We start from the raw sequence: 27,507 nt of genomic DNA on the forward strand, positions 1-27,507 counted from the left end.
CGAAAATTTAGTTTTTGATGCATTTTCAAATTTGTTGTACTGACCGAAAGTTCCACCCGTTGTCTCTCTGATGAATAAGATAGATATGTAATAATGATTTGTTTGTGAAGATAACACTAAGTGGTGCTGTCTCACTTACATCAAACAAAGGTACCAAAATGGTTCTATTTTTGTAAAGCTTGAGGTTATAAAACATGAAAGAAACCATGGTATGGCTTCAGAGTTTCTATAGTCATTAACATATTGTGCATGCAGAACAACATGTACAGTGAATTTGGATGTTAGGCAACATATAACCCATCTAATCACAGGATATACCAGGTATGATGTTAGTATTTGTAGGTAATTCAGAAAATGAGCCTTCAACTTCACTGATCCACCAACTTATCACTTTTAGAGATTAGTGACGGCAACTGATTTTCATAAGAGGCAAATATGTTCACTTTACATTGGTAAAAAGAATTACAACGTGCAAGCAATTCTGTTTTGGATCCCTTGTACCTAGCTGTGTACACTTTTCGTTGGAATCGACCATATCTGGGTACCAAACCTTATGCAGATGGCATTTAAAAAAATCACTGCTACATCGTTCAAATTTTAAAACAATAGCAATTTTACCGTTGATATAGATCACAAACTTAGAATTTTCTAAAAAAAAAAGGGAAAACAATAAATGACCCCAAACCCGTCCACAGTGCCTTCTTTTTCAGATGATTCTCTATTAAGTGGTTTCATTAGCTTACTTGGTAAAACGGAAATAGACTGCTGACATTTTAATACAACTACCGACAGCCTTCCCAGACAAGGAAACGTGAAGCAGATCGTAAGATGTTATAACCCTGCAATAGATGGGGCATTATCTTCAGAACGGGATCTTACCTGGCGGTGTTTTCTACACTGCCCCAATATATCGCCGACAGTATTTGTTTTGACCGAGATGTAGAAACAATATCGATTTACCGATCGCATATAAAAGCACCTGTTAAGTCAACCTCACGCCAAACGAATCAAATGAAAAAGTTTGTGACGTCATCAGGATTTGATTAACTTTAATAGATAGCAACAATAAACATATAAGACGTCAGGTTGTCAAGGGACACTTCGCAAACAAACATGCTGCTGGTACATATAGGAATTAATTAAATTCTCGGTAAAAAAGCCAATATCATGAGGATAACAGACAATGATAACTGATACTACATAACATTCAAAAGGAGTTAACTGAATCGGGTTGCCTCTGAATTCGTCAGAATATTTGTTTTTATGGAAACAGGAAAATTGTTATATCGCGGTTAAAGTAAATCACCAAATCAAATTGAGAAATGTAAGTACAATTGATGGAATGATCCATAGCACAAAGTAAAGGCCTTTGAGTACGCAATAACTTGTGGACCTGGTGTTATTGAACATGCTCAAGGGAGATGGTTTGTCTGATCTAGGTTGGACTGATTACATGCGGCGGAGCTATTGCTGACTAAGGTGTTAAGCAAACAACACAATTTAAAAATAAAACCAGTTCATTATGCGATACAGTAACTTAGTCGAACACATAGTGAAATCGCCAGTTTAACAATACGCATTGATCGTAAATGAGCTTTAACACGTCCCCTCTCTCAGCAAAACATCCAGAATAGATAAATGTGCATTAGCAACAAAGACAGTTTCTAACATTTTATTTAGAGTGAGTGAGTTTTGTTTTACGCTGCACTCAGCAATATTCCAGCTATATGGCGGCGGGCTCTAAATAATCTAGTCTGGCCCACACAATCCAGTGATCAACAGCATGAGCATCGATCTACGCAATTGGGATACGAAGTGTCTACCCAGTCAGCGAGCCTGACCACCCGATCCCGTTAGTCGCCTCTTACGACAAGCATGGGTTGCTGGAGACGAGTTCTAACCCAATCCTCACTGGTGCGAACGAATTTGTAGACATTATATCGGACCAATTATAACCCGGATCTTTTGCGGGTCGTTTTATTTAGAGTCCACCAAGTAAAAAAACACTGAAAACGGTGAAAATGGCGAATGTGTTCCCGCTGTTCGAGCTGATACTTACATTAACGGCTATTTTATTAGTTTAATTTGGCCAAGTTCAAATCCAGCTCAAATGTCTGCCAATTCTGCCGTATTTCCACTACATGAACGACTTATTTATTCGTCATAGTTCAAATCCCGCTCAGATGTCTTGGAACGCTGCTGCATTTCATGGTAGGCTCATTTACACGCCTTATTTAGCCAAGTTTGCTGTCATTCCACTAGCGGCGACGATGTAATCTGACAACGACCCTGAGAAGCAAGGTTATCTGCGTCTTCACGTGCTTTGTCAAATGGTCATTAATGCTCAGCAGTGATGCTGAAACATAGAGCTAGTATGCTATAGAAGCGACTGTACAGCAGTATCAAAAAACAACAATGTCCAACAACTCTTAGGTGACACTGTTCAGAACAGCTGAAGGACGATGTGGTTTCCAAGTGCAGTTTTGTTATTTGAATTTCTTATACCTATTGAAAGGAACTAGTCCTACTGTGTAGATAAATTCTTCTGCCACCCAGAACGGCCAACATGGCAGCATAATTATGCCTATGTAAATCATGCAATATTAATGTCTTAGAACATGACAATCATCTCCATTATATGATAAACTACGTAGAAAGTACCTTAAAGAATTTTACTATGTTCATTCACTTATAGATACATTTTATCCTCATTAAACTGCAATAACCATGTTGTGATTCAGAATGTTGCTATGGTTATGCATCACGCTATGAAACTCAAAAAAGAATAATCGCCATCGAGCATCGTCTGAAGGTGATAATTATATGAAAACATAATATCAATATCGTATATAACACTGTTCTATATTGTACTACTTTATATTGTACTACTATATATTGTACTACTATATATTGTACTGCAGGCCTGTGCAGGTTAAGTATTAAATAAAGATTGAACTGTGCCTATTGAAATAAGATATAGTTGTTTTTCTGCTCAAGTGCTTCATCAGCATCTGACAGTAAAATAACAAAGTACAATTACTTTGTTCTCCTTGGTTTGGTTTAATCTCAAACAAAAGACAGCGTTCTTCTGATCGAAATACGAACGTATGAATGTGACGAAAGTAGTCATATCTGGGTCAGGGTTCAGATTTAGCCTTCCAAATACCTACATTAGTTAATATGTGATATGCCCATTCTGTTGAAATATCGGAAATATTATCACCGATTTATCTTAAGGTAGTGGATATCGAAAATCAACAGCAATCGATTCCACTTTCTACTCAAGGCGGTGTTTTTTCACGTGGCACGTCACAGACTGATTGGTCTTTGTCTCTTGATAATAATATAACCAGTGAATATTGCACTTTAATTGATAAAATCATATAAACACAGATCTGTGTACGTGCTTGCGGAAATGTAAAATAACAATATTTTACCAGCTGTTTTTTCTTCTTCTGATTTTGCTAGTCATGAGTCGTTCGTATGCATGGAACAAAATGGAAATATCGGAAGAAATGCGAAATAACATGGAAAATATGAGCATGGTACCTAAAGCTGTTGCATCGACCCCCAGCTATCGGTGTCATCATATACTGAAGGAAATAAATAAGAGAACAGTTTTACAGGGTGCATCTTTAATTTCGCATGTACCATAGACAATTCGTGTTATCTTTAATTTCGCATGTATCGTAGATAATTCGTGTCAGATATTACACGGGAAATATGGTCAACACGATAGACGCCAAAATTAATTGTATAGCAAGAGGTCAGAATGGCTATCATGAAAGTACTAAGTGATATAAAGCGCAAGACTCCTCAGTGAAATCTTAATGACTTAATTAACGCGGTCATCTGATCAGTGTACACAGACTAGTGTAACATTGAGTTTAGGTTTTTACGCCGCCTTTACCAATATTCCAGCAATATCACGGCGGGGGACACCAGAAATGGCCTTCACACCTTATACCCATGTGGGGAATCGAACCCGGGTCTTCGGTGTGACGAGCGAACGCTTTATCCACTAGGCTACCCCGCCGCCCCTACAAGGTAATAGATAAAGGACTGGGATGAAGGTGTGGAGATACAAAGGTGTACGTCACTGGTCCTGGACTGCTCCAGTCCACGAACTCGTGAACGAATTTGTTTTGTTTGTTTCTTGTTTACCGTCACACTCAGCAAAATTCCATATGGCGGCGGGCTCTAAATAATAGAGTCTGGACCAGACAATCCATGATGATCAACAGCATGAGCATCGATCTACGCAATTGGGATATAATGACACGCACCAAGTCAGCGAGCCTGACCACCCGATCCTGCTAGTCGCCTCTTACGAAAAGCATGGGTTGCGGAAGATGAGTTCTAACCCGGATCTTCACTGGTGCTAACGAATTTGTGGAGATTGTATCGGTTGTGATACTGTGCATTTGTATTACTACCAGTGATACAAAGGGTAACCAATCACTAGCTGACAGACTCCAACTTAGGTAAAGGGTACAACACTGCGCAGGTACTAACCGCGTCTTGGGAAACTGGCCACCTCTGCCTCTAACAGGGGCACCACTAGTTATTTATTCTTTAACAGAATAACATTGTGTCATGTTTGTTACAATTACAACACCTAACTCACGAATACCGATTTTCACACAGGATAAAATATAAAAAAATATTTTACAAAAGCATGTATACGAAACAATACACAAAATGTCCAAATGAAATGGAGGAACTAATCTAAATATAGTAACTGGATACCGTAACAGAAGCATGTAGTTAATGGGAAGTCCTTTTTGGGGATAATAAAATAACTAGCTTACCTCGGATTAAACATGAGGTTTATTTGTCTGCGACACCATGTTGGGGTCAAGTCACTTGTTTTACCATAATTTAGTCTGGCATAATTGGTACAATTCAACTCTGATAAGTAACTATTCAGTTTGCTATTGAACGTCTTTCTTTTGAAACGTCGTCATATGAGCGAAAAATTCTCAAGCACGACGTAAAACCCAATTTCACCTCACCTCACCTCTTTCTTTTGAAAGGGGTGGTACTGTTTACCTTCTATTCTTAAGGCTTTCATCATTTACTAGTACTTTACAATGTGGCCCATTTATGTTACTGCGTAGTCCATGTTTACTCTTCATTACGGTACTATAGTTAAAATATACCGCGCTCACGTTTCCCAATGTCCCTGCTACACTGGTCAATAACATAACTACCGCTCCTATCATCGCATTGAAACTATGGGCGATAACAGATATCAATCACTGAGCAAAGACCTGTAGACAGGAACTAGACAATAGCACACCTACATTCTTGTACAATAACTGACAGACATCACAGGGTAATAAGAAACAAAGATCAGAGGACAATAACCCCAAGAGATTCACAAGGCAATAACAGACATATATCACATGGCAGGACAAAAAGATGACTCGGCACATGAAGGCAATCACCAAAGTACCTAGGTACAAATTACAAAAATATCCTTATTTATCGTAGGCTGTCTTTCATTAGAATACACAGTCGGTGGCTTCAGATCAAATCTTCTTCACGAATGTTATTCCAACCTGCTCCGTTCCCTCAGCCCATCCATGTTTCTTCCTCTTCTTCTCCCGACACTGGTTTCTGGAATAGTACTCATTGAAGTTGGTTGCTATGACAGCAATAGGCATGGCAAGGATGAGGAGACCACTCAAGGCACACATCGTCCCCATGCCACGCCCACAGTAGGAGGCTGGGTAGTAGTCCCGTAGCCCACGGTTGTCATGGTAACCAGAGCCCACCAGATGGAGATTGGGATTGTGTCGAAATGGTTGTTGTCAAACTCACAGTAGAACTCGAACGACCCAAACATGGTGGCGAGAATCATGATGGAGAAGAGCAGCAGCGAGAGTTCAGTCAGACTGGATTTGACGGCCAGCATCATGACCTTAAGACCGGTGAAACGATCTGCCAAGCGGAAAAATCGGAACAGTCTCAGGATGTACAGACTCTTCAGCGTTAGATAGGCGATGTAAAGCTCCAGTGAGAGAACTAATATTCCCTCTTGAAAACCTCTTTCCATGAAGAACACCACCCATCCCATGGACACAGTGATGATGTCAATCCAGTTCAGAAATTTTCTGAAGAACCTGGCCTTCTTGGGGTAAGTGATGAAGTGGATAATGAGCTCTAAGGTGAAGACAGAGAGACACACGATGTCTATGTAGTACAAGATGGGATGGGCTTCCGAATCGATGACCATCTTAAGTTTGATGTTGTCCTTGTCTCTGACCAGCCTCTCCAGCATTGTCTGCCCTATCCTCTGCTTGCCATTCTGTTCCCGAGGCACCCTTGCTTCTGGAACAGTCTCAACGCAGTAGATGACTGCCGAGGCGATTATAAACATCAAGAAGAAGTAATTCCAAATCTGAAAGACAAAACGATTTCCAAATTAGAAGGTACACTTTATGGTGTTAATGTACAGGTTGGATATATCAATATTTGTTTCAGTATTATAGATATCATCTCCTTCTCTGTTACTTTATTACTAGATATTTTCCAGCTATGTCTGCAAGACCTAAGAGCTGTTTCATCGGAACTATGAACCTAAATAGTTCGTTTCAAAAGAAACACATACCAGTAAATCGTTGCAGATATATTTTTTGCCAGGTTGCTGAAAACCTATGTTTTACAAGCGCTTCTTTGGACACGGTCTCTTAGCAGATAAACAAAGAAAGTTTTTGTATCTGATGATTGTCTTGCTTCAATATCAGCTTCCTTGCGATGTCAGAAGCTGTTGCTGTATTGCAGATGAAAAACGAAGTGTGAGACTTGTACTGCATGAATACAAATGGAAATAGAAACTGTGTGTGGGCTGACATAAGCAGTATTTGTATGCAATATGTAGTTGCTTTGGCAGAACAAAGGAGCCGCATGTTCTGCAGCCCAGTTTCTTTCAAGGATGAGAAAACACATTATGTCACACAACCTAAAACCAATGTCTTTTAGGAATAGCGCGTGTCCTGGCGAGACCATCCCTGTCACCCTGCCAACTTCTGTGACGTGCGATACTTTGATTGAAGTTGTTAAGTAAGAAGAATATCCACAGACGCTGACAAAGACTAAATCGTTTGGGATTTTACGCACAAACGAATACTTGCTTGTTGGTGAAGTTTGAAAGTAAAGGCACATCGTAAGTTTACGTGGTTACCAGACCGTGAACGTGTTCAATAGACTCTGTCTCTTCTCCTCTCCATGAAAATACAATTCATGGTTAAAGAAACATGTTTTACCGTATGCAGCGCAAAGACTGTATCCTACGCTGATGATTTCGCCAAATGATAATATCGTCGTAGTGTACTATGTATATAATTTCGAAATGTTATATCCGACCTTCGAACAATAGATTCAATGTATTCACTAGATTCCGTGTTAAGACAGCTAGAACAGTGGTTTCTGGTGTCCAAAATTAAAACCCGTCTACCTGAGGTATAACAAGATGTATTTCGTATCGTTAGGAAGGTTAGAATCTCTAGTTTTCCAAAACTAGTGTTACCAGATTTGAAAGTGGCAGACCTTGACCTTTGACCTTGAAGATGTTTATCCACATATACATTAACGATGCAGAGTGCAGGATAACGTGAGCACGTGTAATATCCCTGGGTATCTAGTCACATAAAGGCATGATTTAATGCATTTATGTGATAGAATTGAAAATGCATGGTAACCATGGAAACGCCCCAAATCCGAACTGTCCTAACATTTATCATTTTGAACGTTTGTCATAAAGTAGAATCTGTGAGGTATCTTATGATACCAAACACATGGTGCTGGACTTATTATGCACTCAGCCGCAACGATACACGATAAAATATTGAATTTCAGGGAAGACTGGCAACTAATTACTGTGACCTTGTCCTTTGACCCTGGCATTTTACAATGATTCGGTGGAACAGTGCTTGGAGCAACACATGCATTCTTAAAAATGATTTCATATCTATTTATAGTGACGATTGATACACAGCAGTAGTGTTCTGTCTAAAACAGCATGGTTACCATGGAAACACCACCAAAGAGCCAACATGGCTCTGAAATACCCAGAAACTTCAAGGTTTCTAATGAAACCAATACATCTTCCTACACCTCGTGTAGCCCTATCTCCTTTACTATGCCAGTTAGCTGGGGACTACATCTACTCTGTGCTGAACAATATTACAAGAAGTTGGTAAAGGACACAGTCAGTTGGACAACTATGTTTTTTCTGCTTTAGAGTTAAATTTGCTGATAGAAGGCAGCCTCAGTCGATTCACAAACACTTAGTCCAATCATGTGAGGCGTCGAGAATCGGTTATCACGTTATTATTGTTGCTTCAGATTCTTAGATTCTATGAATATTTCAGTAACAGCCAAGGCTTCCGTAAAGCGTTCAAAGGGTTGTATGATAAACACACGACAGGCCTAAAATTGAAGTATCAGAGACTAACATTGTGTCGGATGCAATATGCCCTATGTCCTCGTGTTTGTTTATTTGAATGTGTTTGTTTCGCGCACAACCTGTGGACCAAGAAACGCATTCCCAGTTACGAATAGAACCTAAAAAGGAATCTGCTTCTTGCAGGAAATTCTTATGATAGTGGAAATGGCTAGAGATAGGATAGCTGCAAATAACGATGATAAGAAAAAGTGTTTAAGTGAGTATGGTTTTACGCCGTTTTTAGCAATATTCCAGCAATATCTCCGCGAAGGACATCAGAAATGGGCTTCAGATAATGTTCCCACGTGAGGAATCGAACCCGGGTCTTTGCCGTGACGAGCGAACGCTTAAACCTCTAGGCCCCATTTTGAGATAAACCTGACAGCATCGGTCTGAACAGAGACCATTCGCTGTACCTTGTTGTTACAGTTTTCAGTTTTTATAAACTTATGAATGTAAAAACGGGCGAACATCCCTTTAAAAGAGCACTTTTACATGTGGATCTGTGGTACATCAACTGCCGTAAATTTCAGTTAATGTGGTTGAAACTCAGTGAGTAAAGATTGTTGTCAACTTTACTCCAACTGTATTACAGCTACTTGACAACTTTCCAGACCAAGCAAATATACAACGAGCACTAAGCATTGCTTCCGGATTAGGTGAGCCTAATGGGTGTCACTAATATATCCCAATTCCAGTCGCTCTTTACAAACATGTGAGTGAGTGAGTTTAGTTTTACGCCGCACTCAGCAATATTCCAGCTACATGGCGGCGGTCTGTAAATAATCGAGTCTGGACCAGACAATCCAGTGATCCATGAAGAGGGTGTCCACGGAGATAGTCTTACTGATCCCTATAGTGTCAGTAGTACGTTGGAATGGCCACATGGATCGGCCACATCGATCACACATGGGACATCTTTTATACTACTTCTTCCTTACGTTGGAAAACCTTCAAATTTCTATAGATGTACAAATTAACATTCAACGAATCTTAATAAGATGATTTAAAACTTGATATTCCTTCTTGCGTACTGTCATATGGTCCAGTGAAAGAAATTAGTCTACAATATTTGATGTTCTGCCAGTTAGGGAGTTAGGTTTGACATTACTTTGTGCAGTAATTTCATTATATCACGATGTGTCAGTTCGTTGGTTGGTAAAAGGTGAAACTGTCGCAGGTCGCATCTTGACAAGAAGTCCATTTCAGGTGTCCCCCGCCGTGATATTGCTGGAATATTGCATACTCTCACTAAAACCCAAGAGACAGTTTGGAGATATATTCAGCAAGGATCTCAATCTGACTGGGATCTGTTTACTTTTATAAGATTCTAACTAACTAATTAGATTCTATTCTAACTAACTTAAGTGACTAACTCCACAAGCGAGTTCCGTCTTGAAATACCGACTTAGACCAACGTATGCAATTTTGAATAAAAGCAATAAAATAAATCCAATTTTAAAGAGCAATTACGGGAATAAATAATCATTGGGATCACATGACATCCGCACTTTGATCTTGGATACTAGGTGATGAATTGCAAAATATCGCAAAGCGCTGTCCGCTGAGTGGGACACAATAACGTGCACTTGGGACTGGTGATAAATGAAATTACTGCCCGGATCCGGAAAAATAACAACTATTTATTTATGCAGTATATTTTTCGTTTCAATTAAAAATCGTTCGGTTACTCCATGATCCGCTCGTCAAACAACACAATATATATTTAATTCTAACAGACTCACTCAACTGGCTGCAAGCAATAAAAAACAAACACACCAAACAAAAACTTAAACCAATACACGAAATACTAAAAAACATTCAGGATCTACAATCCTTAGCAAAAAAGATCACCTGGATCCCTGCCCATCTTGGTGTGTATGGCACCGAACAGACCGACCAAGTCTCGGCACTCCCAGAAGTGAACTTAAACATACCATCATCTAAAAACGTAATCAAAAGCCTCTCAAAACAAAAATTCTTCCCAAAGTGGCCAAGTGAACACAAACAAATTCTAAACTAAAACGTCTTCTTAAAAAACACTCAAAACATATTTAAAAATACAATGCAGCTAAAAATATTGCCAGGGCTGTAACTAAATTACAAACAGGTCAAACAAAATTAAATTCCCATCTACATAAAATTTATAGAAAAACCAAACAGACACATACACACACTGCAACGAAACAGAAACGCGCGAACACGTCCTACTACACTGCATATACTACCACCAACACAGAATGGGTCTCCAGAGAGACACGCGCTGGGGTAACCTAGTGCTTGAAGCGTTCGCTCGTCACGCTGAAGACCCGGCTTCGATTCCCCACATGGTTACAATGTGTGAAGCCCATTTCTGGTGGTCCCCGCCGTGATATTGCTGGAATATTGCTGAAAGCGGTGTAAAACTAACCAACTCACTCCTTTGATCAAACACAAATGGCCTGGCGGCCCGTGTGCGAATACGCATTATGTCGGAAAGTTCATCATTATCATCATCACATCATCATCATCATCATCATCATCATCATCATCATCATCATCATCATCATCATCATCATGAGGTTTCCAGATATGTGGGGTTCAGATAAACAGTTCTGTATACCAATACGCCACTTGTGCCCCGATATTTTGCACGGGTTAATTAGTTCCTTCAAACACTGGGGACTGCTTAGTTATGGCGGACAGGACTCCATGGTAAAGCGAGCGAGAGTTTCAACGTATGAGTTTGTTTAAACAAAGGAAAGATAAAGTAAAAAGGAAGGATTGACACCGTTTCAGATTGTTAAATGACTGGATCCCCGGTTGATTAGTACAAGCTGATTCATATTGATAGTTTTCATTACGTAGCATTTGCATGTAAATGAATTCGTCCAATTATTGAAAAGCAACTGTAGTATGCTAAAGTTAAATAAGACAAGCACAACGGTTTTGTTCCAGTCATGAATATTACCAGTAACATATCGTAATGTAACCTAAAAGCATTTGTGATGTGAAAATATATTTAGTGGGGTATAATTATTTTGGCGTATTTTGGGCTGATGCTCTCAGAGGACATGAAACTGAGCTATTTCATTGTTGGAAAAAACTAGCAGTTGCAAGACTTTCCACATTTTGACTCATGCGAAGTAAATTCTGTTATACAGTCAGCAATACTACTTCCTGGTAGGGTTGCAGGCTCTGGTCGAATTGCAATTCATTATACGTTCTGAGTCTCGGGTACAAACCTAAAAACCACAAGGAGTTGATCCGATTCTCCCAGGTGTCCTTTCCTGTCTGTCGAACACTTCTTCATAAGTGTTATTTTGTCGTTCTTGTAGAACTGGTTCCAGCCAGAGCTGTGTTTGGGAACAGATGGAGATCTGCTGCACCAAGATCGGGAGAATATTGCAACTAGTGGGGGCGTTCAGAGCCACTGAGGTTGATTGCAGCGATGGCAATTACTGATTTTAGCACTGGCACATTTCCTTGGTGCAAAGAGCACATCTTTTCCCAGCGTCAGTGTCTCTTAATAGTGAGTGAGTTTAGCAATTTTCCAGCAATATCTCCGCTGGGGACACCAGAAATGGACCTTGACCTTGATATCATTCTGTAATGACCTCAAAAGTGCTGAAAGGTGTGCTCCGAGTTTTGTCTAATCCCTCTCTCATATTATTTAGCCATGTTACTAACATGTAACTGGGCTTGTTTTAGCCATTTAGTAACCTGCCCCTTTGAACCAGGCTTGTGAAGGTAATTTAGTAACCCGTCCTTCTCCGCTCGGCTTATTAAGACAATTTAGTAATTTGCCCCTCTCTACTAGGCTTGTAAAGGCAATTTAGTAACCCCCCCCACACACCCACCCCCACACCCCACACACACTCCACTAGGCTTGTTGAGGCAATATAGTTACCTGTCCCTCCTCACTAGGCTTGTTAAGGCGATGTAATTAATTACCTAGGGCTTGTTAAGGCAATTTTAACTAGGCTTGTTAAGGCAATTTAGTAATCTGTCCCCCTCTCTACAGGCTTGTAGGCTGTGTTAAGGTAATTTAGTAATCTGTCCCTCTCTACTAGGATTGTAAAGGCAATTTAGTAACCTGCCCCCCTCCACTAGGCTTGTTAAGGCACGTTAGTAACCTGCCCCTCTCTACTAGGATTGTTAAGGCAATTTAGTAATCTGTCCCTCTCTACTAGGCTTGTTAAGGCAATTTAGTAATCTGTCCCCCTCTCTACTAGGATTGTTACCTGCCCTTTTAACTAGGCTTGTTAGGTAATAATCTGTCCCTCTCCACTAGGCTTGTTCAGGCAAGTTAGTAACCTGTCCCTCTCTACTAGGATTGTAAAGGCAATTTAGTAATCTGTCCCCCTCACTAGGATTGTTAAGGCGATAGTAATTACCTGTCCCTAGGATTGTTAAGGCAGTTTTAGTAATCTGTCCCTCTCTCTTTAACTAGGATTGTTAAGGCAATTTAGTAATCTGTCCCCTCTCTACTAGGATTGTTAACTAGCAATTTTAGTAACCTGTCCCCTCTCTTCATTTAGTAGGCTAGGATTGTTAAAGGCAATTTAGTAATCTGTCCTTCTCTACTAGGCGATGTAGTAATCTGTCCTCCTAAGGCAATTTCAACTAGGCTCTCTACTAGGATTGTTAAGGTTAGTAATCTGTCCCTCTCTACCAGGATTGTTAAGGCAATTTAGTAATCTGTCCTTCTCTACTAGGATTGTTAAGGCAATTTAGTAATCTGTCCCTCTCTACTAGGATTGTTAAGGCAATTTAGTAATCTGTCCCTCTCTACTAGGATTGTTAAGGCAATTTAGTAATCTGTCCCTCTCTACTAGTATTGGTAAGGCAATTTAGATAAATGTCCCTCTCTACTAGGATTGTTAAGGCAACTTAGCAACCTGTCCCTCTCTACTAGGATTTTTAAGGCAACTTAGCAACCTGTCCCTCTCTACTAGGATTGTTAAGGCAATTTAGTAATCTGTCACTCTCTACAAGTATTGTTAAGGCAATTTAGATAAATGTCCCTCTCTACTAGGATTGTTAAGGCAACTTAGCAACCTGTCCCTCTCTACTAGGATTGTTAAGGCGGTTTAGTAATCTGTCCCTATCTATTAGGATTGTAAAGACAATTTAGTGATCTGTCCCTCTCTACTAGGATTGTTAAAGCAATTTAGTGATCTGTCCCTCTCTACTAGGCCTCTAAAGGCAATTTAGTAATCTGTCCCTCTCTACTACGATTGTTAAGGCAATTTAGTAATCTGTCCCTCTCTACTACGATTGTTAAGGCAATTTAGTGAAATGTCCTCTCTGCTCGGAATGCTGTTACTTTCTTCTTTCCCAATTTCTTATTGTGTTATTGGACCGTTTGTTTCAGTTTCGCCGTCACCTGATCGTTTGGTTCATTTTCTGACAGGATAATAACTGGGTGCAGATGTAGAAAACAAACCCCTCATTTAATCATGCAAATTGTGTTTACACAATGCCTACACTCATCGCTAGCTCCTGCTTTCTTCACCAATTTTCAGTGATCCGTTCATGTAATTTTCATAACTATTTTGCCTGTTACGCCCTAAAAATAAGGCGAATAACCGAAACTGGCGATATATGTATATATGGTTCTCGGATCTGGGATTCGAACGAGCACATAGCACCATTTCAGCCCTGTCTGACGTTTAGGTATTGGGTGGAATTTGGATAATGGTGAAAATCCTGACAGGACATCATATTCTAATACCCCACGATCCCCAACAAGGTGATTGAGTGAAAATCCTGATAGGATCATATTCTAATGCCCAACGTCGCCCAACGACCCCCAACAAGGTGATTGAGTTCCTGATGACATCATATTCTAATGCCCAACGATCCCCAACAAGGTGATTGAGTGAAAATCCTGATAGGACATCATATTCTAATGCCCAACGATCCCCAACAAGGTGATTGAGTGAAAATCCTGATAGGACATCATATTCTAATGCCCAACGACCCCCAACAAGGTGACTGATTAATTTACTAATAGCTCTGTGTGTGTAATTGGTGTTTTTGCCTTTGATTTCAATGCTGTTCTTGCGACACTCTCCTAACTGCTTTCTCTCCTGATTGCGATGACAATTTGTGTTTGTAATATAGCTGATGCGAAGTTAATATGTTATTAAAGCTTTGGCAAAATATACTTTCCATCAAAAGTTTAGACTCACTAATGTAAATATAGCCACCTACTTCAAGCAACTGTTCTAAACTACATTTTGCAAAACATTCCATACTGTTAAAGATACTCTTTACACATGAACTGATGTATTGTAAAACAAATTCGTAACGTTGAACAGATTATTGTTACACAAATGATGAAACTCAGTGAAAATTGGCGAATTCTTAACAAAACTTTACACCAAAACGCAGCTGTTCACATGCATGATATTTGCACATGCTTTTCAGCAATTTGATGCATGATCCTCGTGCAATTCATCTGCATAAGGTTTGCTGTTGGTTCCCCCAAGTTAGTGGAGAAATTCATCTTCGGTGTAACCACATGTACATAACATATAGTGAGTGTTTTAAGTGAGTCTAAACTTTTGATGGGAAGTATATGATAACGTCAACGCTGCTGGATCGGGTGTTTTTCTGTTTGTAACGATGAGGATGCCCTACAACATATTTCTTGGTTCGGAAGTATAGTGACATACAACAAAAGAAAAATAGCAATAATTTTCATGAAAATCTTGTGACCTATCTGATAGCATTAATATTTATCTTATACAAATGTATCATAAATACAGCGACACCCTGTCGTTGTGGAAAACCAGTCAGTCCGGTCTCTGGAACTGTCATAAACTACTTCTTGGAATATACTGTTTACACCTATGATTCGTTATACAAAGGGAACACTACGGGCGCTTTCTTATGGATCTGAACCGTCCGGATTATCGAGATTTTACTTTACACAAAATTGTATGACTGTATGTAATATATTACCTTTGCTGCTTTGGAGGAATTTGGTTTGTCCAATAAGAGATAGATCCGTCTCTGCCATATCTTCCAAGAGGAGGCGTCGATTCCAGTGGTCATGTCATCATCTTTCAGCTTGGTGTTGAGGGTGTCGATGACCGCCTTCCCCTGGTCAGTCTCATGAAGAAGTTTCCAGCAGCATTCGGAAACATTATTCTCTTCCACTTGCCAAAATTTCAGCTCTCTTCGCAAGGAATTGCCACACAGGTTGGTGGGGAGGTGCAGCTCCGAGGTGCGATAGAAGTTCAGGATGCAGGCAAAGGCAATAGGGTCTCTATCAAAGTAGTATTCCCCGTTCACTTTGTCATAAAAGGAGGACGAGGAGCTCAACTGGGAAAGAAGTGTTCCTGGGTGTTGGTTTATTGTCTCCCTTGTGGTGAAGAACAAAGTACCTCCAACGTTCAGTTTAACTTTTCCTTTCGAAGGGGAAGAGTCATTTTTCTCTGTTTTTATTATACCATTCTTCTTGTCCATGTTGTCCCTTTAACTGCTGCCAACTATCAGATGTTCCAATTAGCACCAGACACAGAGAAGTCGGTTATAGACCAGCAAGGCCGAGTTTGTCAAATATCAAATTAAGTCTCAGTGAGTCTTTTACTGTGGTTCACGTCTTGAAGTTTCCTGGTTGTATTGGTGTAATTAGTGATGGCTGGGCGCACCCGTAGAACACGTTAGGCCAGTCCATGAGTTGCTCTTGAGACTGATGCCTTTGATTGCTCGACTACCCTGTGTGTTTTACCCACGGCTGACATGGCGATTGATCGTGGCAGCTTCTCGCCTAGCCTGCTGTAACAAACATACGTTTGATTGATTTACCTCGTAGGTTACCATTGATATATGACATGCAAACAGGAAGCTATTTCATATAAGACATGGAAAAAGAATCAAAACAAACGTTATTGATACGTAATATTTTACCTGTAGACATGCGTGTGCCATTCGTCACCGACGAGTCGAGTTCCCTATGTGTGGCAATACCCTACGATGTGCGATATTGTGTTAAGCGTCACGTTCACTCGTATTGTATTGTTAAGTTTTATTTGTGGATGTTTTTGGTACCAGCCCTTGCTCGCGGGTTTCACCAAAGCGGCAAGCTTTCTGTAAGAGACAACTTCTTTACTTCGGGATTTTCTCCCACATCAATCTGAAACGCGTTAGACCAAACTCCGTCACACGCTGTTATTTCCTAATGAGACAGAAAACCCCATTCGTATATATGATTCTACAAAAAAATGGGCGGATACAGCTTTCTGAGAAAGTAGGGGTGCACACTTCATCTCCACGAGAGTTTCAATGATCATTTAATAAACTTTCAGGACAAAGGGGGGGTGGGGGGTGGTGGTGGTGCGCACCCCTCTCTCTCTCTCATTACATAATGCTAATAATTATGTAGACTATTTATAACGCGCCTTTCCAGACTTTTCCTGCTCAAAGCGGACAAATATAATCTGAGTATTATTACCCCGGATAACCCACGCTGCTTGTGAGGCGCTATAAGGTTGATAGTTGCATGACTTATCCCACCGGGGACCCATTTTCTACTGGGTGAACAGAGGCAGTTTTTTTAACAAACTCACTTGTGCTTCGTTGTGGGACAGGACTGAAGTCCTAGAAACTTTCAGGAGTCAAGCTGACAAACACGGTCACCCATCCAATGACTCTCCGCGCCCAACGTTATACAAATGAAACATTATCGTATCCACTGGATTCGAACCAACGCCCAGTCGACTCTACAGTACGTGGGTCGTAGATCTTAGGAGGACACACGATCACGATTGTAAAGAAGACAGACCAGGGATCATAATCAAGATGTATGGGGTATCGTTCAGGGAACTCTGGAATCGATTCTTTTGCAGATTTGCAACCTGTAACTGTACTAATGATTGTTTTGCAATAATATATGGTTGTACCTATGCATGTGTACCTTCTGTGAAGCAAGTTACATTATCTAAACTCAATACGGCTTAACGCGACTGTAATTACTCTTAAACGGACGTAAATGGAGATCTTGTATAATCTTTAATGCATTTGAATGGCTTGTCATGCCATGCGATCATGAGGCGATTACGCATGACTTTACAGAGCGCACCTTACTCATGTCTCATAATTATGTAATGACGTACATAGTAAAACAGTGTGGCAAGGTTACATCCTGTAAACGTCAATACTGTGGTGAAAATGGATTAAATCTACATCAGCAAACAAAGTGATGTCCGATACAATTACCTGTGATTTAGTTTTCCAATAAAGTCTCGTGTTTTTATTCAGTTGAAGAATTGACTTGCTTATGCAAGTGTTTGTGACGGGTGCTACCGATGGAGCGAGTTGTGTTAACGTTGGCGTACACCTGGTACACCTTTGTTGTTGTTTTTCCGATACATTAACTGTAATGAAGGTTATGCCATTCAGTGGATTTGCACATACGAATGCCTAGCACACTGCCCCCGTGAAGATCGGCGTTAGAATTGGTCTTCAGAAAACCGTAAGGGGCGACTAACGGGGCCGTGTGGTAAGGCCCACTGACGTAGTTGATACACGTCATCGTACCCCAACTGTAGATCAATGCTCATGATGTTGATCATTGGGTTGTCTAGTCCAGATTCGGATTATTTACGGACTGCTGCCAAATAGCTGGAATATTGCCGAGTACGGTGTTAAACAACAAACAAAGCCTGGACTTGCAATGTTTGGAATAGCCACGAGGTAGCCACGACCTCGTAGTACAAGGGATAGAATAGATTTAGGTACCCAACCTCCAGGACCCACAACCCATATTCCCATCATAGTTAAACCTGACCTGCTTGTCCCAGTTCATGTCGTTGCTCGTGTCTTTAATCACTGATTTGCCTGTCCTGGACAAGATTATTTACAGGTCGCTGTGACATACCCATCCTCGATAATCCCCACTACACCCTGGATGCATCTATGGCTCGGCCGGATGATTTTATTATCCTTATTGTGGAGACTTATCGTAACGTATACCCTGGAAATTATCGAGGATGTGACATACCTAGACTATTATCAACTTCGGCTGACAGATCGAAAGATCATGATCAGGATAGATCCGGGATTCGAACCATTGTTTAGCGGATCATGAAACGGTTAAGGGACGAAACTCGTATATCAGCTTGATGTACTTCAGATGTTGCCTACCGTGAAGATCCGGGTTAGAATTTGTCTTCAGCAACCCATGCATGTCGTAAAAGGCGACCAACGGGATCAGGTGGTCAGGCTCGCTGACTTGGTTGACACATGTCAGTTGATCACTGGATTGTCTGGTCCAGACTCGATTATTTCCAGACCGCCGCCATGTAGCGGGGATATTGCAGAGTGCGGCGTTAAACAACAAACCAACCAACCAAAACCAATCACATATTGTCATCCGAAAGTACTGTTATGTGAGTTTAAGACTTCCTAGAGCTCGATAACACATAACACTTTATGACATGGTCTATTCTCAGTGCTGGCAGATGACAGATCATGAAACACCGTTAAATATACTTGATCAGTCCTATATATCGCCAGCTTCAACACAAGACAGGGCGATAACCTGTTAATAACAAGCAGACGTTCTTCAACACCTATAACAGTTTGTTAATGCGTTGTTCGCATCGCACATGTGAAAGAAATATATATTGATTACTTTGAAGAACCCAAGATTGCTAGGTAAAAGGGCATACAACTACAGTGATAGTTTGCTGCATCTATAGACCAATGGACAGATAGCTAGGCGATGTCAAGATAACTATAAAAGTAGGCATTGCTACTAGGTAAATATATAGTCACAAAGCAAGATTACTGGAAGGTATTTTGCAATTCAAAGATAAGCTTTTTAGGAATGGTTCGAACATGAGAATATAGTTCGGCAATTAGACATCACACAACCAAAAAAACTCCTATTCTAATAGCTCCATAACGGTGTTAGAAGCTACACCGAAACGTCGCTCATATCATATTAAAGAAGTTGTATATCCATAGAACTCTCCTTGTTTTTCATCACACCAGCTTCTAAATGCCACTCAAAGAAGGAACTCCTATTCTAGACAACGTTATACTGTTATTCATGCCTTGCATCGTAACTAAATAGCGAGATAATATACTAACCGATTTCCGGATAGGTAGATGACGCTATGTCTAATGAATCTAAACACCCCGTAGACAGACTCCATTTCCCGTCTAGTGTCATCTCAACGAGCCTTTCATGCAAGAGTAACGGCTGACTGATGGAGTTGGAAACAGCAAGAATGCCACTTCAGTGGTCAAGTGGATGGAACACCTGTTCCGAGGGCGGAAGGCTACGGTTCAGTGGCCAGCCACGTCGTACCAACAGCCAACAACAGATGATACTTGCTTGCCATCCCTGGCGGCCAGCATAAGGGGACTTCACTATTACATATACCACAACACATACACACTTCATGTTTTTTGTTCCTGAGTCATCGGGGTAATTTACGCTAATGATGTTTATTGTGATTTTCAAGGCGACACCTGTAATACCAAACGTTCCCTGCAACACTCCGACTGCATGGGTGATCGTGAGAAGGATCGGCCAGGGTTTAGTGTAGAAGCAGTACATCCGCTCAACTGTGTGTACGACCCGGAACGTCTGACTTAATTGTAAACGTTATGTAGTGGTTGGCTGATGCTGACAGTTCTATTATTTATATATTTACAGGTTGTTCAGCTTGACCTGAGCTACTCTTCATATGTATGACCCGGGAGGTCAAAGGGCACAAACGGCAGGTCGAGTTAACTTCATTAAATAGGGTAGCTTTTTCCTTTCTTGTTCTATTCGGCCCACGGTTGCACTGGAAACACCAGTTGCTGCTGAGAACCATCTGTAGCTTCTTTGTTAAAGAAAGTTGGGACATCGCTAACGATTTCTCGACACTGATATGTCAAACGGCGACCTTGTCTCGGCTGTTCGGACATGTTGACAATGAACTGACAAAGATGCACCCCTTCACAATAATAGACCCAACCAGTTGTGACACGGTCACGCAATGCATTACTATTCACTTCATCAGGTCAAGCTTAACAAGCTGTACTGGTAGATTGGAGTCAAAGTATTGTATGCGTCACACTCAGTCTATGCAACTGCCAATTGCGTGCATTGGACAGGCCGTTTCCTAGCTAAGATGCTTAGCGTTCACTGACATGAACGCTGTTCATGTCAGTGAACGCTATGTATCATAGCTAGCCGTTTCCCCAAAACTTGTTTAGGGTCTTATTAAGGAAACACCGTATGACTTTCGGAAAAAAATGCAATTCGATATGATGTGTACAATATCACGGAATTGAAATAAGTATTGTAAGGAGTATTTTCATTAAGTAACTTCTTATAATGGCAGCAAGGGCAACCTGGCCATTCCGGTGCAAGAAAAGCAACGATTGATCATTCTTCACAAGGAAAATGCTCGATCCGATTGATTTGACATATGTTAAACATTGACAAAAAAATTTATTCTGTAGACTCGATCCTACTATCAAAAAAAGCCGAAATACATTGTTTCTAGCCGCCAGTAGCTTGCCTCGTTGGTATCTCCCTTGGGTTCAGGGATGGCTTGATGACGTGACCTCGTTGCTAGCAGACGATACCGAAGCTTTGCCATGACGTTACAAAGGAACAGAAATCGACTCTTGGCATATTATGAAGCAGGTATTACATCCGTAACTAGACTTGTGAAACTGACGGGACTACATCGGGCCTCTGTTTACCCACATTTGAAGAAATTTGACGCAGGGTTAGGGACAGAGCGACAGGCTGGATCGGGACGTCGTGCTACTCTTGGGGCAAATGACAGACGACGTATCGCGCGTATCGCGGCGGCGTACCCAAACTGGTCTGCAAAACAGCTTGCCGTGAAGGCGTCAAGTCAAGGAACCCCTAACAATCAGAATCAGAAGATCTTTAAAGCAATCTGGATATGTCAAGCGAGTGCCGAAGAAAGTTCCAACAACACATATGGAGAAAAGGCTCGAGTGGTGCAGGGAAATGCAGGGTACAGACTTTTAAAATGTGATTTTTACGGACGAATCAAAGTTTCAGTTTTATAGGATCACAAGAAAGAGGTGGTCAAGAGGTGGACGTAGCTGCAAAATGGTTCCGAAGTTCTCACCCAGTGTCATGGTTTGGGGTGGTATAGGCAAACTCGGGGTAACGCCGCTGCTAACTATTACAGGAAGGATGGATTCACGCAAGTACTGTTAACTTATACAAGAAGGCATAGTGGAATCCCATATAGGACAGAGTGGAATACCTTTCAAACTTTTACAGGACAATGCATCTGTACACAAGTCAAGACACACCTGTAACTGGCTTGAAACGAGTCACGTGACCTTACAGAAATTTCCTGCGGCATCACCAGACCTGAACCCAATTGAAAATGTGTGGCAGATTATGAAGGACAAATTAGAAAAGTTGGAACCTAAGAGTGTCGTTGAGTGGTCTAATCTCATCAGTCAAATATGGGTGGGCCTACCCCAGGACTACATAGACAATTTGATTGACAGCATGGGACGCCGTATTCAGCAGTGCATCGAGAGAAACGGTGGACTAACAGACTATCGACCTGCATAAATGTAAACTTCAGTATCCAGAGTGGATGTATGAAAAATATAACTGAATTTATCATTTAATAAATTTTGAAACTACGTCTGTGAAAAGTCGCATTTTTTCTGCTCGTTACTGTATATAGAAAGTTGTCGGGTACAATTCGTTTTATCCGTCAGTTCGTTATAAGCGTGTTCCATCCCCTGAGTGGTGTAGTGGTTAGAGCGTCCGTCCAGAGGGCGGAAGGTCGCGGGTTCGATCCCAGGCCGCGTCATACCAAAACCTTTGGTACTGGTTGGTCCCTGCCTGGCGCTCGGCATTAATGGGTACAAGAACTGGTCGGCTGGGAGTCAGTATAATGTGTCTGAGTGGGGTATTCATGCTTACTGTGGCATGGTATCTCAATGAGCTAGCACTATAAATCAGGTTAAGTCTGGCCGGGCTAGCACAAGCAGCCACACATACACACACATGCACGTCATTACGGCGTTAAACCCCATTTCACCTCACCTCAACTATAAGCGTGTTCGGTATAAACGTACTTAACACTATACCAAAACACAATTCCAACTACAGTAATCGAGTACCAGAACTTTTAACTGGCTGTGCTCATAACAGTTCACTTTGATCATCCAGGTTCTCCATTGAGTAATTGTCTACGTAACATTGTGGATCCCGTTCCGAAGAAACGTGTACTTGTTGACCTGAAGCCTCTCGCTTGTACTTTATAGTGGGGACTTTGGCAACGTCTATTAAGTTACATTAACACCTCATCAACCATCTTCACAATGTTATACTGATGAACCAAACTAATCTGCATTTTAAACCTAGATGCATCTGGTGTCTTAAACTATAAATCACCCTCGTTGATATGAAATAACTATTGCTCAATTAGATGGCATGATGCCAAGCTATCATCATTAACCCCACGTACAGTGATGGGATTGTAAAAAAAATCTTTAAATGTTGAGAAGCATAATGGTTTTCTTATTTGAATGAACCTGAAATCGATTTACACAACGAGCACAAAACGAGAATAACACTTGTACCATATCTTTGTGTGGGTCAGTTCAAAGCTTGCTGTATTTCTGCATAGCCCATCATAATGCCCTCTTCATCTTTAGATAGACAGTTATATGTGACGGAGCCTGGAGACCAGATCTCATAAGTGTGGGTACTTTTTGTTGGAGAGGCTGCCTTGAAGATCGCCGATAAGACACTCATTGAATGCTTTTTCCGTCTTTGTCTAAGCGTAGGTTATTTCCAACGTGTAAACGGAAATGTCACGGAGATGAGTATGTTTTAAGTATGCTGCACTCATGGACGAAACCAAGGGCATTATCAAAGAACAGTTTCAAAGTTCGTATTCGATGTTGTGAAAAAAATCATTGTGTGAAATATCTCGAGTGCGCACCTGATTGTAGAATAATATTTAGATTGCATTGAAGTAGATCATATTAATTCATACCATTTTGTATGTACGACCTTTTTGTATGTATGTCAAACCCTTCCGTGACCGGGACATTAGTTTCTCCTTTCGGCATATTTCTTTTATTAGTCCAGATATTTCTTCTTGTCAAAGAATGAAGGGTTCTTCAGGTGTACAATGTAAACTAAGTGTCGTCATATGCGTCATAGCTATCTAATTGTCCCTGGACGGTGGGTTAGCCTAGTGGTTAAAGCGTTCGCTCGTCACGCCGAAGACCTGGGTTCGATTCCCCACCTGGGTACAATTTGTGAAGCCCATTTCTGGTGTCCCCCGCCATGACATTGCTGGAATATTCCTTAAAAAAGGCGTAAAACCATACTCACTAAGTCAGTCTAATTGTCCTATGACGACACTTATAAATTTGTCTCCGCTGTCTCCGGGTTTTGAATCTCTGTTTTGTCTATGTTATATACTATGTTTGATGATGGAAACAGACATAATATGGACTATATCTGCCACATCAATGGTGAACCAGCTGATTGAAGTATCTCAATTTTAATGAACCAAGTTTTACTGTACAGCATAGCCGCTCGCCACAACAGAACATATCCGGTTATTGTCAAGTCATACTCCAGTCATACTCAAAGAAGGAAGTTTAAAATGTGACATGAAGTAAATATAAAAAAATAAACAGAAATGTGAGAAATGTTTAGTGTTTGCATAAATAACAGTTCGTGGCCCAGTAGTATACGCAATGGGGGTAACGGACCAGGTCCTCCCATTGTGTATACTACTGGCCGAGTCCTACCTTTAAGCTTGTCTCTATTGATTAATCTATCAAACACAGCAACATCCTCATCTCATCAGTATCTATGACCATGACCTCCAATCTGCCTCCGTAGCTTGTGCCTGTGATGACGAATGTTTTAATTCTCTTTCAGTAGGGGCGGTGGGGTAGCCTAGTGGTTAAAGCGTTAGCCCGTCACGCCGAAAGCCTGGATTCCCCACATGGGTACAATGTGTGAAGCCCATTTCTAGTGTCCCTCACCATGATAATGCGGGAATATTGCTAAATGCGGCATAAAACCATCTCACTCATACTCTTTCAGCAGTGAAGCATCAACGGGGACAGATCTAAACGTAGTCTTCCTGTATAATGGATTAATTCATTTCTAGTTACCAGACAACAATTTGTACAGGTTAATAATGTGAAATCATCAATTGTAAACGCATCAACTGGCGCTCCACAAGGTTGCGTTATTTCACCAATTTTGTTTATATTGTACACCAATGACTGTGTATCCAACACAGAAACATGTTTTACAGTCAAATTCGCGGGTGATGCTGCATTGGTAGGCCTTATTAGGGAATCAGAACTTAGCTACAGAGCTGAAATTTCAAAATTTGTAGAATGGTGTAAATCAGTTTTTTTTATTTTTGAATGTGCAAAAAACCAAAAGAAATGATCATAGATTTTAGAAAAGCTAAGTCAACAATAAATGCTGTAACTATTAAAGATAATGAAATCGAAAGAGTAACTGAATACAAATATTTTGGTACTGTCTTAGATTTGAAACTCTCCTGGTTTGAAAACACTGAGAAAATATATTAAAAAGGACAGCAACGCTTGCTTTTTTGGTGGAAGTTGAAACATTTAAAAATCGACCAAACTATCATGATGTTATTTTACAAAACCTTTATTCAAAGTGTCATAAACTTTAATTTCTTGAGTTGGTTCGGAAACCTGTCTGTTCAGAATAAAAACAAACTTTCAAAAATAGTACTCACTGTGTCTAAAATTTTAGGGCTTCCTATCGAAAGTAGCGGCAGTTGTTATGAGCAGCAAATTTCAAAAAGGGCAAACAAAATTTGAAGTGATCCTACTCACATACTCTTTTCTGAATATTCAAAATTACATTCTGGACGCAGGCTGCGTATGCCGACTTTAAGAACAAACAGGGTTCGCCACTCACTTGTTCCAGCTAGTATTAGATGCATTAACAACAAATTCTGTGAATGACCTGTGTTTTAATTGTCCAAATTCTATTCAGTATCTATGTTTGTGTACTAAATGGATGTATTTATATCCTGATTATTTCATGATTACCAATTGCAATGTTATGTATGGCTGCTTTATGAATGAAAAACTGGAGAACGTATGATGCAAAACAAATTTCCCTTGGGACAATAAAGAATTATCTTATCTTATCTTATCTTATCTTATCTTATCTTATCTTATCTTATCTTATCTTATCTTATCTTATCTTATCTTATCTTATCTTATCTTATCTTATCTTATCTTATCTTATCTTATGTAAATCTGTTGTACAGAAGTGATGAACGACGGGTGGAACTTTAATGCCTCATCTCATATCACCGTGTGATATAATCTATACTTATGAAATAAACATGATATTGTCAGATGGCATTCGCTGTTCAAGAAAGGTTGGACCCGTGAAGGTCCGGGTTAGAATTGGTCTTCAGTAACCCATGCTTGTCGCAAGAGGCGACTAACGGGATCGGGTGGTCAGGCTCGCTGGCTTGGTTGACACATTGTCATCGGTTCCCAATTGCGTAGATCGATGCTCATGCTGTTGATTACGCGATTGTCTGGTCCAGACTCGATTATTTACAGACCGGCGCCATATAGCTGGAATATTGCTGCTCACTCACTCACTCACTCACTCACTCATTCACTCACTCAAGAAAAGTTGATTGATTTACCATTAAAAGTTAATAGGTGTTCGGGCAACTAGGTCCATTTACACCTTGCCCATCATAAAGGGTTGCTAAATTTCTAGCAAACTTGCCTCACGCTTTAATATAAGCAAGAATAACATTCTGAACTTGATTGCGAACCTTCCGTGGACATAACAGTCCAGCCAATGAGAGATCAATATTGAGAGCTGTAGATTCCACCATTGCCCTACGTTGATTTACATATTGTTTGCAATGCAGTAAATAGTGGGTCACATTATCTAGCTGATTACACACAGAACAATTCACAGAAATATATGCATTAATAACTTTGAGAAAGAAATGACGTAATAACACCTGTACATTGTGTTACAGTGTGTATATAGTTGTCGGACGGACATGACGTCACTTTGAATTGTAATGACGTCATGATAATCGACGTTATATCCTTTCATGTATTGATGTTGTTTTTGGCTTCAAAGTAAAAATAAAACCCGATATTATGCTAGACCGAATATATCCGATTAGCTTTTTCATATGATCAGTTATTAGGAGTACAAAATCCTGCTCTTGCAGGGTAAATGTCACCAATATTTCTGTCAACATCTGTAGTTGATAGAATCCTTCGGTCTTAAGTTAATGGGATATACTTTCCACCCAAAAGCCCTTTTACCATACATGTTTGTTTGTTGTTTAATGCCGCAGTTGTCCCGTTGTTTGACGGCGGCCTTTTAATAATAAAGTCTGGAACAGTCATTGGCAGCATGAGTATCGACCTGTGCAATTGGGATACGATGATATTCATCAAACAAGTCAACGAGCCTGACCACCCGATTCCGTTGGTCGCGACAGTCGTGGGTTGCTGAAGACCAGTCCTAACCTGGATCATCAACTATACATACATGTAGTCCTTTCATACCAACTATGAACCAAGGCGTCAAAGACGTCACTATTGGTTTTAGGGATGCTTACTTACCTCATACGCCTTGTCACTTCCGGATTTCCCTCTCATGTTAATCTGAACTTTAGTACATCGCTACCCAGTGGTAAAGCCAACAGCCTACCGCCTCAGTGATAAGAAACTCATGAACCATTGATTTATTGATTTGACCATGTTAGACGCCGACTAGGACATACGATTATAATCGATCTGCGAGTAAGTGTGATTCTACGTGACTGTTTATATACAATAATAGCAAAATCCAGTTGACCATAATTCGTATTTGCCAGGACAATTTAGAATCGATATTACTTTTACTTAGCGTGTCGTGCTTTCTCGAGGTTATTTACTCACCAGATGCAAAATATAACCTGTTTATCTATGTATAAGGATGCAGGGTGTTGTTATCAGAGAATACATTGATCTGTGACTATGTGCACGGCGTATTTGAA

At 40.5% G+C, this 27,507-nt stretch overlaps 1 protein-coding gene across 1 annotated transcript; it reads right to left on the reverse strand.

Moving 5' to 3' along the window:
- Positions 1-5,532: 5,532 nt before the first annotated feature.
- On the reverse strand, positions 5,533-27,172 carry LOC124271443 (potassium voltage-gated channel protein Shaw-like). The gene is given in 4 exon segments (XM_046706594.1): positions 5,533-5,746; positions 5,749-6,406; positions 15,404-16,222; positions 27,092-27,172. Coding segments are annotated over 3 exon segments (1,377 nt in total). The 5' UTR covers positions 15,911-16,222; positions 27,092-27,172; the 3' UTR covers positions 5,533-5,534.
- Positions 27,173-27,507: the final 335 nt, after the last annotated feature.

Source organism: Haliotis rubra, unplaced genomic scaffold (genome assembly GCF_003918875.1).
Source record: "Haliotis rubra isolate DU_JTF1 unplaced genomic scaffold, ASM391887v1 Scf160, whole genome shotgun sequence".
Taxonomy (NCBI): Eukaryota; Metazoa; Mollusca; class Gastropoda; order Lepetellida; family Haliotidae; genus Haliotis; species Haliotis rubra.